Below are 13,178 nucleotides of genomic sequence, written 5' to 3' on the forward strand. Positions count from 1 at the left end.
TTTGACTAAAATAATTAAAGTGGTAGGTGAAATTTGATTTTCAGTGTGGCTGGCTTTAATGACTTTAGAGTCTAAAGTTTTCCTTTTTATTATCATAGAGGTTAACTAAAATGTTTGAATATTGACTAGTATTTTAATTATTTTTTTGAAGAATAATTCTTTTTTGGACTTTTCAATTGTGCCTTGTGGAGTCAGTCAAAGATTGAAAGAGATACATATCCACACTTCAAAATTAATCAATAAAAAATCCATCCAGTCCTCCAAGTTAATAAAAAACTAAAAGAGTTAACATATTATATTTCTTATATAAAAAAAGTACTATAATTTATTAAGTAATCAATCAGTTTTACACTTTACTTAATTTTAATAACTAAAGGTATAATATTGATAAATTATGGATAATTTTATCAAAACTCAAATACTTGACATACTTTAATTTTTTATATTAAGGAAGGCGCAAGAGAACCTTTATTAAAAATTGACAAAAAAAATTTTACCTTTATTAAAAATTGACAATTTTTTTTTTTAAAAATAATAATTGTGCTTTGTATATTCCAATTGGACCATCTGCTGGCAGTCAAAGATTGAAAGAAATGGATATCCACAGTTCAAAATTTAATAGAAAGATACGTATAATACACAACTCCATGATTAAATGTATTTTGGACAATAAAAGCATTAGCATATTTTCTTTTTATAAGCTTGCGGTATCTCGAGTTTTATCAGAACTATCGACAATGTCGACGCTCAACTATAAATCTCTCTTTCAACGAAAACGAAACTTATAACTAGTAGTTATTGTAAATAGTAGATATATATCTTGTATTTTACCTCTGGTACACCATAGAGAATACACATAATTACTATCAACCCCTTAAAATTAAGTTAATATAGCTATTTCTCTCTAGCATTATAATTTCACGTAACTAAAGACCTTTACGAGGAGAGATTCAGTAATCGAATACCTAAATATCAGAAGAAACAATAATTTTTTAAAATACAAAAGGAAATAATAAATTTAACCTAACGTCGGGGAGTTATTAGTAATTAACTATGCCTGCACATAGCATCTTGCCCCAAAGTTATGATCATTTACGGTCATTAACTGTCTTGTTCTGCTCAAACTAATGGAGACATCATTTTTCCTGCAAGAAGACGACCGTTTCCATTAGCACATATCGATCTAACTTGATACGTATGAAAAGAAAAAAAATGAAATAACAATTCGTGATTTAATAATTGATTATCAGGATAGTTCAAACTATCGCTTAATTTTGATTTAGTGACTAAAAATTAATTCGTTTATTTTGATTATTTTATTAAACTCCAATTTAATTTTAACGAAAAATTTCCTGGCTAAAAATGCATACATGGCAGCTTTTTTTTGCCTAAAAGCTTGCCACATATACAGAATTTAGCCTAAAAACTCCCTACTAAAATGAAATAACGCATACGTGAAAACAAAAATAAACTGATTGCTACATATGCATGTTTTGCTGGAAGTCTCCCGTTAAAGTAAAATTAAAGTTTAGTAATCTAATGAAACAAATCAAAATTTAGTCACCAAAACGAAATAATTAAAGCGATGTTTTAGATACCTTGAGAATCAATTACCCCAGAAATAGCAAAAGTCTGAACCACCCTGTGATTTGCATTTGCATATATCACACTTCTATGACTAACATGCCAAAATAGTCACTGTGATGCATAAAGTTACCCAAAACTTACAAAAGAAAATGATCATTTGATGAGAATGCATCTTATAGGAGACCCCTCCGCACCGAGCAACCTGAGAGGTAAGCAATGGACGGAATATATTCCAGGTTGAATGTCATCAAGTTTTAGTCCTTCCACTAAAATGATCTCCTGAAACATATAAATGCGTTAGTGCTGAATGTAGATTCCACATGCATATTTTATTGTCACCAAACCGCTTCTCAACCCATAATTGTTTGGTTATAAAAAAAGAATGTAATCAAACAGAACCACATTAAATTTTTAGATTTGGTTCGGTTATAGCTTATCAGTGACCGGATATATTATTCAATGTCAAATATTACATAAATTTTCTAGTATGCCGTTCCTTATGTGCCTCCCAACCAGGGTTTGAATTCCATCTCTTCTATTTCTACTTTTCTTTGATAAATTTTAGAATATAACAAAAAAAATATCAGTGACCGGATATATTTTTCAATGTCAAATATTACAGAAATTTTCTTGTGGCATAGTGGACGTTCCTTATGTGCCTCCCAACCGGGGTTTGAATTCCATCTCTTCTATTTCTACTTTTCTTTGATGAAAACATATTCATTTATTTGACTGGACAGAAATTCTTACCCGGCCCTCTAGGAAAACAAGATGAGACGGAATCAAATCGCTGTAGGCAGCAACAGATAAGTAATCAATTCCTACAGTTGGCAACGCATAAAGTTAACAATAGATAATGCGTTTGTGAATGATAGAAATTGTAATTTTAACAATTAGGTTTGCAAAAAAATGACATATAAATCTGAATTAGTGAATTCCATATATGAAACACTAGTTTTGCAAGACTTTTATTTCAGAACCGAATTGTGCTTCAAACAGTTAAGGAAAAGATTAGATCAATTACGCATTAAATGTCTACTGTCAGAATCAAGTGGCAAGAAGTATACAACTTTTGTTGACAAATATCGTAATGAAATAAAGAGGTTCTGTCTACTAATCTTATTAGAAATAATATGCTATTTCCTGCAATTTATCATGATTATTTTTGAAATTTCAGTATAATCAAATGAAACAAGCACCCAAAGTTTATAAGGTTCAGCTTAGAAATCATTTCTCTCATATTATGTGCATAGCAATAAAGAACATCCTCTTTGTACATATCAAAGTAGTTGAAGGTTAAAATAGCTTACCAACCATCTTGATGTCTGTGTTTTCTACCAACCATTGCGCTCCATCCTTTGTGAATCCCACATAGCTCGTGTCAAATTGACGTTTGAACATAAGCTGCCTAAGATGGCATTATATATTTTAGATAAACATGGTCTATGTCACCAGTTTCTTCGTTTACTAAATAAAATATCATGTGCACCAAATTACGGTGATCCAGGTATCCATGATGTAGATACCAGCAGATACCGAACAAAACAAAGTAACAAAAAGTGTCATAAAACTCAGTCTAATAACTAGGAGGAATGAGAAGACAAACATAGCATATACAAAATAAGGATGCAATTATCTTTTAGATTATAGAGCATGGATTTAGGCAAGGAGTATTTTTTACGAAATCACCTAAACAGGGTTTATGTTAACATTTCATATACAACAAACTCATTACAAAGCTCAATAAAATTGTTGAAAAAAACATTGTATATGTCACTTATTTGATAACATATCTGCATGCGATAACAAACTAACTGAGTTGAAGAAAATTTACCTGTCGGTATTCAGTGTTTTGAAAATCACACGCCGTACACCTTTGGGGATATGCAACGATTTCATAACTTCAGCTGTAAGACATATATTGCATCAGCTGAAGTAGGAAAGGATAAAAGAAATTAACATAGTGGAACTAACCTAGAAGACAATAATAGGAAGGGACAAAAATGATATGAGAACAAACATCCAAATAAGTACTTAATTTGTGGTTACTATGAGATTAAAACAGCATTACATTCTCAAAATCATTACAAGTTGTAAAAATCCGTATTCTTGGTGATTTCAACATCCATAGTAGTTGATCAGACCCTTTACTACCTTACTGAAAATGGGAAATGAATAACACAAGTTCCCCAGAAATTTAGATTCAAAATAGGCTGTAATGACGAACCAACTCTGTTCTGCTGCATTTGATACCAATATTCACACGGGCTAATCGGTTTTTTTCTTTTACATCAATTCAGCACCAAAAACTTCAAGTGCATAATGTTTTTAGAAACAAACACATACCAGTTATGTTGGAGTCCCTTGGAACATCAACCACCAGAGCAGGTCCTATTGAAATAAAAACAAACAAATCACAAACAACATAGACAATTAATTGCACTATAAACAAATAACATTCGTATACATATTTATTACAAACAACATCAAATTACAACAAATTAGTCACTTTATCAAACAGTTGATTCAATGCTTAAGATAAATCAAAAACTTTTCGAGTACGTTAAAACTCATAATCCAGTCAAAAAAGTTCTAATTTTTTGGTGACAAGAACTCACTCCCCCAAGCCGAAGCCTAGGATCACTGTCAAACCCTTGATGTGGACCGCTCGCAAGCCCACATACGTGGCAATTCCGAGCTATTGTAGCCAGCAGTCAGATCCGACCACTCCATTTATCAGAAAAGGCATAGCCGGGTTTTGAACCCGTGACCATGACAATCAGAGGTTTAGACCACTGGACCAAACCCGTGCGGGCGTTAACAAAGTATTATTAGCATTTTGACACTAAAACAATCAAATCATATTATGACCATGTAATTAATCAAACTACTAATCAAAAAAGAAAAAAAACTTTAATTATACTAAACCCCAGTAATTCAATTACGAATTCCCATTCTTAGCAAAAGCTAAATCTTTTTCTATACTTTTCTTAATAAAGGTCAAAACTATTCACTGTGTACTTTCATCAAACACATAACGAACACAGACCCAATAAAAAGATCACACTACCCAGTACCCACCATTCAGAACTTCAAGATCAAGTGTATCAACATCAAACCCAGCATCAAAATAGTGATCATAAACATGCCCAGGAGCGTCAACATGGGTCCCAGTATGACACGGCAACTTCATCTCCGAATTATTTGCATGAGACCCATTTTTCATGCTCGCCGGAAGCGAAAGAAACTGTCCCAAACCGTCGTCGGAGCCCCAAGATGGCATGTTTGTAGTGTATCTATGACTGATATCGAAAATTCTGCCATCTCCGTACACTTCTCTGCGTACTGGGTTTAAATTGTGTTGATCGGAAGCTGTGGCGGTGGTTTCCTCCGTGCCGGGGATCGTGGGGTAGGCGGGGGTGGTGGCGGAGATGGTGGTAAGGAGGAGGAGGAAGCAAATTAAGGTTGTTTTTGACATGGTGACTTTGTTTTGTCTGTGTTTGTTTTTGGCACTTCGAGTGTTTAGTTTGGCACTTTATCAATAGGAGAATTATACTAAATGGTTCCTTTAATTTTTCTAAATATTTTTTTGAGTATTTCGACTTCAATATTTATCAAATTAGCTTTAAAATATATCGAAGGAGCATTTTTTTTAATTATTTTCTGAATAGAAGAAAAATTAAATTTTTATCCGTATTAAAACACGCACTCTCTACGACAAGGGATCCGATCGAGATAAAACTACGGTATGACAAAGATATTAGAAAGGAGAATATAAAAATCTTCTGAAACACTAAAACATTTAAAACTCATTATGATATATGATTCCATGATTTATTAAAACTCATTATGATATAATCAAAATATGATCTACGGACATATTTTAATGATTGATTCCAAAATAGCAATCTTATAATAATATCGCCAAAGTTAGTACAACTACAATATATTCTTTATATCAAATTTCTTCATGCATACAGCTGTAGAACTAAAAGTTTAGTAACAACTAGTATAACGTTTACCCATTGTGTGATAACTTTTATATAACTATCCAAGACTTTTTAAAAAGGATAATATATGACGGGAAAACAGAGAGAAAACAAAATATTTAAACATATGATATCAAAATAAATCAGTGGCAGTTTATGATCGACGGTTAGACAATGCACAATCAGTTTAGAATTGCAAACGAATTGAGCGGAATTTTTTGATGTTCATGTTGGATTTATTATATGATAATATATTCATGTTCGTTTGAGTTTTAAACAAAATGTTTAATTATATTCAATTTAATTTAAAATTTAATTTTTATATTAGATTTCGGCTTGTGCTCATTCGTTTGGATATTAAAAGAATCCAAACTCGGATCATTTAGCACTTAAATGAACGATCATATAACAATCTTGTTTAACACCTAACCAACTAATACTAACAAGACTTATTTAAGATCTAAACAATCGAATACAAACTGAATAAAATCTAAAATATATTATTTAATTACTAATTTTTTAATATAGATTAGTTATTCAAAATATTAATAAGAAACAAATGTCAATAGACAATCACCAAATATCTAAAGATTAGTCTAACCAACAATTATTCAAGATATCAATAACAAATTAATGTTAAATGAGTAGTTCGTAAACATATAAGAGCTAGTTCGCGAGATCTTATACAAGTCATTCCATAAAATTTTAAATGAGCTCGAATGTGAATTCGTTCACATTTATTTAACGAGCTCATATACGAATTATTTGTGAATATAAACGATCGAACTCCTATATATCTAAACTTGAGTCGTTTAAATAAATTTACATAAAATTAAGTTCAACTTTGGGCTGTTTAGAATACGAATCGAGCTCTTATCGAGTTGAACGCCAAACAACTTTTGAACAATTCGGTTTGTTTACATCCCCAGTCAGTACTTGTTTTTTTGGTTTTGCTTTAGATATATATTTGCTTACATGTATAATTAAATTAATTAATTAGTGGCTTTTCATATGAGTATGAATGGAAAGAGAGGAGAAATGAACAATAAATTATATTATTATATTTTTTTTTTGATAATTAAATTATATTATTAAATTAGTAAAATCAAACTATTTTAATCACAAAGCGGAAAATGATAAGTACCAAATCAAGCTGTCGTCAACATGCCATATAATTAAGGTTTGGATAAGTCTCAAAGTCTTCATATTGTTATTTAGTTAGCACTAAACAAAAGGTTTCATTGTCTCATTCAGAAACTCAGTTATAATGACAATAATTATATTAATAATAGTATTACAATTATAAAGTACTTTTATTTGTTCAGTTTTAAAGTATTAAGAGTACTTTAATACTTCACTAGGGTTTTTTTGTCAAAGTTTTACTAGGGTGTAAGTTCAAATAAAATCGCATAGTAGCTTTTCTTTTACTTTAATGAATTTCTACTCTTAACTTAATCCCACCATATCATTAAACAAAAACATTACTTGAAATGATAAAATACCATGATTAGATTGGTTGAAAATTCTACATTTAACTGATTTTGACTGATGAAACTAAAATTTTAACTGATTAAATTAATTAAGACGTTTAAAAAATAAAAAATAAAAAAAATTATTTTAAAAACTAGTAATCAGTTGGTTGAACTCAACTAATTCACCAGCAATTTAATTTAAAAAAATAGTTACAAAGAATTAAACTATGGGAATTGGTCCAAGTGGTAAGCGGTTTGGTATCGTTTAAGTAAGATTTTGGGTTCGACTCCTTGTAAATGCAGAAAATTTCCACTGAAAGACTCACCCACCTTGCCAGGTGCACGACACGGGTCGAATCCGAATTAGTCAGGGCGAAGTCTTGGAAACCGGATGAGCTTATCAAAAAAAAAAATTGAAAACCGGATGAACTTATCAAAAAAAAAGAATTAAACTATGCTCAGCAAACCCATTAATAAAAGTGAACCCACCAATATATGAAAGCATCATTGCACATAGACAAATTAGACACCCAATGGACAGCAAATCTCCAACCTCAACTTTTTTTTAATATATTTCATACCTTACGATATGCAAACGTGTATGTTTACATGACCAACACCAACCATATTCCTTTTAGTGCTCTCCACCTGTGTTTTAAAAACCGAACCGATAATTATTGATCGATTCACTATCCGATCGTACCGTATAATGTAGATCAACCAATTAAACAAATCGGTGAAATCTAGCTCAAATGGCTAAATTTTCCAAATACATTATCGAAATTTTGATTTCAAATTTTAACATATTCAGTTTTTTTTAAGATCAACACAGACATACAAGAGTAAGATGTAAGGCAAATCTGTAAATCTATAAATCTGATAAAGATAAAAAGATTTATGCACACTCATAAACGGCTTAATTATAAATCTGTTTTACAAACTTTTAAAAAGATAATTGCTTTTAAGTTAATATAAACTCAATTCTTCACAAAACATACAACTGAAAAAATTGAACCATTGCAAAAAATTGTTGAACCAACAATAATACTCCCTCCGTCCCGTTTAAGAAGGGACAAATGAGTTTTTCACATAGATTAAGGAAGCATTAACTATTATAGTGTTTTTTTATTTTACCCCTATTTATGATAGTGTTGTAGTTTGTGTATAGACTAATAGTCATTAATTATGGAAAGAGAAAAGGGGGTAAAAAAGGAAAATTTATATAAATTGGCACAAAAAACACGATATGGCCTTCTTAAGTGGGACAAATAAAAAAGAGATATGTCTCTTCTTAAATGGGACGGAGGGAGTATGTAATAACAAATTTAAACATCACAAGTAATCTGAATGAATAAAAAATTATCGAAACAACTATTAGGATCGTCCAGAGCAATAAGATCTTAATAAGATCCAACAACATACACATATATAACAATCATTTTTATAAAACGAGTTAAACTCATCAAAAGATATAAAACCTGCAAAAATAGAACAATTTATTAAAAAAATTCAAAAAATAACAAAACAAAGAAATTGTAAACATTCGGGTGAAGAAATGATAGGGCGGAAACCATCACTTCTCCATCCTTAGCAATTGATATATGGTTAAAGAAAGAGATAGATAAGTCGGGAGAGAAGCACCGCTTCAACAGCACACCCATAAGGCTGATTTAACTTAACATATATCTAACAACTAACCTAGATTAAATTCTATCTGTTAAAAAAAAATCAGTTATATAAAAAAGTTACCAATTGTAAAATAAATTATAATATTTTAGTATATTTTCTAACTTAAACATATACTATTAATCCTGTTAATTTAAATTGCAACCTATTTATTTTTTTTCAATATGAATCATCAACGATTTTTAACTAAAAAATACTAATGCGAATGTTGAAATATAACATATCGTTGTTTCAATATTTATAATAGTATTTTATAATAAAAAAAATTACTTGATGCTCTAAATTATAATCATTTTTTTAAATTGCCATATTTTATAAAAATAATATAAAAAAAATATAATTTTTTTAACAATTCAAAATAAATTTTTATACAACATGATATAACTTTTATAACATGTCTTCACCATTTAATGTGAAAGATAATACAATATATTAGAGTAAAAACACTATATAATGTTCTAGGTTGGAAATGCCTAACTCAAAAAATTGAACCATATTTTCATATTTTTTTAAATCAAACCGAACTAACTTTAATTTTCGGTTGAATCGGCCGGTTTGGTTAGATTCTAAAACCCTACTCTCCCCCCACACCTAAACAATAAAAACCCAACTCCTAGCTCCTTCAACTACATTCTTTCATTGATTCATTGCATTGCTAACTCATTAGCTCTTACAAAAAATTCCAACTTATACCTAAAAATGATCAAATTTTTGTTCTTTCTTTTAATTCTCTTAAACACAAAAAATGTCTTAATTTTAGCTCTTACTTCAACTCAAGACATTTCAGCTCTAAAAGCCTTCAAATCATCAATCAATCCAAACTCAATCCCATCATGGTCATGTCTAGCCTCATGGGACTTCACCGCCGCCGACCCTTGTCTCCTACCTCGCCGGAGCCACTTCATTTGCGGTGTAACTTGCTCATCTGACTCAACTCGTGTCACCCAACTCACTCTCGACCCAGTTGGCTACTCAGGCCAACTCACTCCACTCGTTTCTCAACTCACCAATCTCACAACTCTTGACCTCTCTGAGAATTACTTCTCCGGTCCTATTCCTTCTTCTATTTCTTCTCTCTCAAATCTCCAAACTCTAACTCTCCGATCCAACTCGTTCTCCGGGTCACTGTCAAACTCAGTGTCGAACCTTAAATCGTTACAAAGCTTGGATCTTTCACATAATTTTCTATCTGGGTATCTACCAAATTCAATTAATTTAATGTCGAGTTTAACAAGATTGGATCTTTCTTACAATAATTTAACCGGGTCATTACCAAAATTACCAAACGGGTTACTAGAATTAGCTTTAAAGAACAATTCTTTAACCGGGTCATTGCTTAAATCGTCATTTGACGGGTTAACTCGGTTAGAAGTGATTGAACTCAGTGAAAACTCAATTAATGGAGTACTAGAATCATGGTTCTTTCTATTACCAGGGCTTCAGCAAGTGAATTTAGCCAATAATAGTCTGACACGTGTTGAGATCTCAAAGCCTGTAAATGGTGACAGTGATCTCGTAGCGGTTGATCTTGGTTTCAACAAAATTGAAGGTAACGTACCGTTAAATTTTGCATATTATCCTCTGCTTTCATCTCTGTCACTGAGATTTAATAAGCTACGTGGCATGATCCCATTGGAGTATAGTCGAAAAAAGAGTTTGAGAAGACTGTTTTTAGATGGAAATTTCTTGATTGGTAAACCACCGGCCAAATTCTTTGCCGGTGAAACTCTGGTCACCGGAAGTTTGGGGGATAATTGTCTACAAGGGTGTCCAGGGTCATCTCAGCTGTGCACGCCTTCACAAAAATCAAATAATGTATGTAAACAAGCTTATGGTGGCAAATGGAAACCAAAATCTTAGTATAAGTACGAATCTGTCAGATTTATATATTTTTTATTTATAGTAGAGCCTAAATAATAAAAATAATAATTTTTCTGAGTGTACAATTGGATGTTTTAAATAGTTGTATATAGTTATTTCAAGAAACATTGCATTTTTATATGTATAAAATGTCTACATAATTTTTTCTTAGTTGTCTAAATTGAGCTTCTATTGCTGTATTGAAATTTTAATATTGTACTTTTGTAACTATTTAATCTCATTTTCAACATATTGCGTTGCACGTTTTAGATTTTCAATTTGTAAAATTGTATAGTATATTTTTATGTTGCGACGTCGTTTGTTACAAAGTGATGTTTTTTAAGTAACAAACGATATTTTTTTACACATTTGTTAGTTTTCTTTTAATGAAACATACTATAGGCTAACGTTGCAAAGCGCGAATGAAATTAAATCAATATGAAGGTGAAATATTGAAATTTAATATGAATTTTTTTATTATTATAAACAAAATTAAATATTGATTGGTTCATAAGAATTTTACTTTACACTCATATAAAGAAGTTGAGTTGTTATGAAATCGGTGGAGTTTGCTTGAAATTGAAGTGAAAATGACAGTGTGTCACGTGCGGCTGTCTTGGAAATTTGATATCTGAGATACATAAGTGAGAAAGAGACATGTCTGAATGCCGACACTATCGAATATCATAATCATACAGTGTGAATTCTGAAGAATTTTCATTGAAAAACTTATTAATAATAGTGAACCGAATCAACGATTTTCAATTCGGTTCAGTTTAATTTTTTGGTCATTTCGGTTTGGTTTGTCTGAGATGTTGGAAAGCCAATCTAGACCCTCATACAGTCCTTTACCAAGCATAGCAGAGCAGCTCTGGATGAACCTGAACCAACCAATACATAAAATCAGACCACCAATCAAATTTGTTCACACGGATAGTCCGTAAAAGTGCATTACCAGCTCCGTTCGCGAAGGGCGTGCAGGCCGAGTTTATCAGCAACCTCGTCGATACGCATAGCATTCGGTGAGTCTTGCTTATTCGCAAAGACGAGCAGTGTTGTATCCTTTAGTTCACCCTGCAATCTAGACATGCTTGTTTGTCATTTTTAGTCCTTGTTACTCATTATTCGATATTCCGATATAGAGATTACTAACATCACCTAAAATCCGATGCAACTCGTTCCGAGCTTCAGAGATTCTTTCTCTGTCATTGGTGTCTACCACAAAGATTAATCCTTCTACCTTCTCAAAGTAATGTCTCCATAAAGGCCTAATCTGATAATAAATTTGCAGGAAAAAGATTCAGATTCATACAGAATTTTGTTAGCCTAATGATCAGCGACAAAGCTATAACTAAAGAGGCATTAAAATAAACCGAAGAATAACTAATTCGACTTATTCACATTCAAATCATGAATATTTGGAATCCATATTATACAAGGGGGCTAATCATAATTTCGTTACAAGTATATCTTTTTCAGTATATCCAGATAATTGAGGAGAGGAGTTTAAACAAAGAGTGGTCGACCTCTGGGAACTTTGACTCTGATGGTTATATAAAGAAGTTATCCGGTAATTGCTCTATCAGGAATTCCGTGATTCAAATGTTTTAGCATTATAATTTTTATCTCCGAGGTTAGAATATATTTTTTCTTCTTTTTATTTCCAAAAAAATCGTTTTCTTTTGAAAATTTAGGGGACTATGGCTATCCGTCGGATCCCATGGCTCTGTCATTGCTTATAACTAAAAATATAAATTCAAGAAAGATATTGAAAGTTCAGTTCAGTACCTTCTGTTGTCCTCCTACATCCCATAAGCTGAAGCAAATGTTTTTGTACTCCAAAGCCTCCACATTGAAACCTGTATGCATAGAAAACATCCTAAAATTAGATAGAGCACATAAATATAAATTATAGTATCATTTCAGATGGCAAGTTTATGATGGCAGAAACCAACCAATGGTTGGATGGGTCGTGACAATTTCTCCGAGCTTCAGCTTGTATAAAATGGTCGTCTTTCCAGAATCATCAAGCCCCAACATCAGAATCCTGACTCTACTCTGTGGCATAAACCTCTTTGCAAGACGAGATATGATTGCGCCCATACCACAATCAGTTCGAGAAAAATAGAAAGCACTAATCATAATAAAAAAAATGTGCATAAATTAAGACAGCCAAACCCTTTTGTAATAGAAAGGAATACACATTCAATGTTTATAGATGGTGAAAGAACTTGATGAGGAATTTAAATGCAGGATTGAAAGTAAAGAATCACATGAAAAAGACAATGAGAATAAATTCAAAAGAAGTAAAGAATGTTTACCTATACTGGGGAGGAAGTTATACTGTCCGCGCTAGATCCCGAATTAGAATCCCAGTGTTTACCGTCTCAAAAAAAATATTTGCTGCACGAAAACCTATCGAGTGCTACATTTCGGGGTCTCATTTCCGTTTTTAGAAATACTTCTAAGACTCTGAAATTTTATATCTATTACATATTCTTGTAAAATATATCATTTCATCATCTTCTATTTCAACATTCAGCCTTTTCATTTCCGTGCAACATACCTCATTATAATAATATTA

The 13,178-nt window shown here is 31.6% G+C and overlaps 3 protein-coding genes across 6 annotated transcripts; 1 reads left to right on the plus strand and 2 right to left on the minus strand.

Moving 5' to 3' along the window:
- Positions 1 to 772: 772 nt before the first annotated feature.
- On the minus strand, positions 773 to 5,123 carry LOC126660474 (cyclase-like protein 2). Of its 3 annotated transcripts, XR_007635360.2 has the most exons (8): positions 4,669 to 5,123; positions 3,934 to 3,978; positions 3,422 to 3,494; positions 2,898 to 2,995; positions 2,338 to 2,408; positions 1,729 to 1,866; positions 1,599 to 1,642; positions 773 to 1,145 (listed from the first exon to the last, which is right to left on the minus strand). XR_007635360.2 is itself a non-coding variant. In XM_050354006.2 (7 exons), exons 1-6 carry the CDS (start codon positions 5,063 to 5,065, stop codon positions 1,741 to 1,743), a joined length of 810 nt encoding a protein of 269 aa, XP_050209963.1. In that variant the 5' UTR covers positions 5,066 to 5,121; the 3' UTR covers positions 773 to 1,145; positions 1,729 to 1,740. The 3 variants fall into 3 exon arrangements, 2 of the variants coding, with proteins under 2 accessions (XP_050209963.1, XP_050209964.1); XM_050354006.2 differs by lacking the exon at positions 1,599 to 1,642 and having other exon boundaries at positions 4,669 to 5,121; XM_050354007.2 differs by lacking the exon at positions 773 to 1,145 and having other exon boundaries at positions 1,598 to 1,642.
- A 4,239-nt stretch (positions 5,124 to 9,362) lies between these two features.
- LOC126660472 (LRR receptor-like serine/threonine-protein kinase SIK1) lies at positions 9,363 to 10,680 on the plus strand. Its single transcript, XM_050354004.2, has one exon. It carries the CDS (start codon positions 9,434 to 9,436, stop codon positions 10,592 to 10,594), a length of 1,161 nt encoding a protein of 386 aa, XP_050209961.1. The 5' UTR covers positions 9,363 to 9,433; the 3' UTR covers positions 10,595 to 10,680.
- A 559-nt stretch (positions 10,681 to 11,239) lies between these two features.
- Positions 11,240 to 13,070, minus strand: LOC126660478 (ADP-ribosylation factor 1). Of its 2 annotated transcripts, XM_050354012.2 has the most exons (6): positions 12,916 to 13,070; positions 12,550 to 12,728; positions 12,383 to 12,453; positions 11,748 to 11,867; positions 11,550 to 11,668; positions 11,240 to 11,475 (listed from the first exon to the last, which is right to left on the minus strand). In XM_050354012.2, exons 2-6 carry the CDS (start codon positions 12,695 to 12,697, stop codon positions 11,346 to 11,348), a joined length of 588 nt encoding a protein of 195 aa, XP_050209969.1. In that variant the 5' UTR covers positions 12,698 to 12,728; positions 12,916 to 13,070; the 3' UTR covers positions 11,240 to 11,345. The 2 variants fall into 2 exon arrangements, with proteins under 2 accessions (XP_050209969.1, XP_050209968.1); XM_050354011.2 differs by lacking the exon at positions 12,916 to 13,070 and having other exon boundaries at positions 12,550 to 12,899.
- Between the last annotated feature and the right edge of the window lie 108 nt (positions 13,071 to 13,178).

This window comes from Mercurialis annua, linkage group LG8, assembly GCF_937616625.2.
Source record: "Mercurialis annua linkage group LG8, ddMerAnnu1.2, whole genome shotgun sequence".
In the NCBI taxonomy this organism is placed as follows: Eukaryota; Viridiplantae; Streptophyta; class Magnoliopsida; order Malpighiales; family Euphorbiaceae; genus Mercurialis; species Mercurialis annua.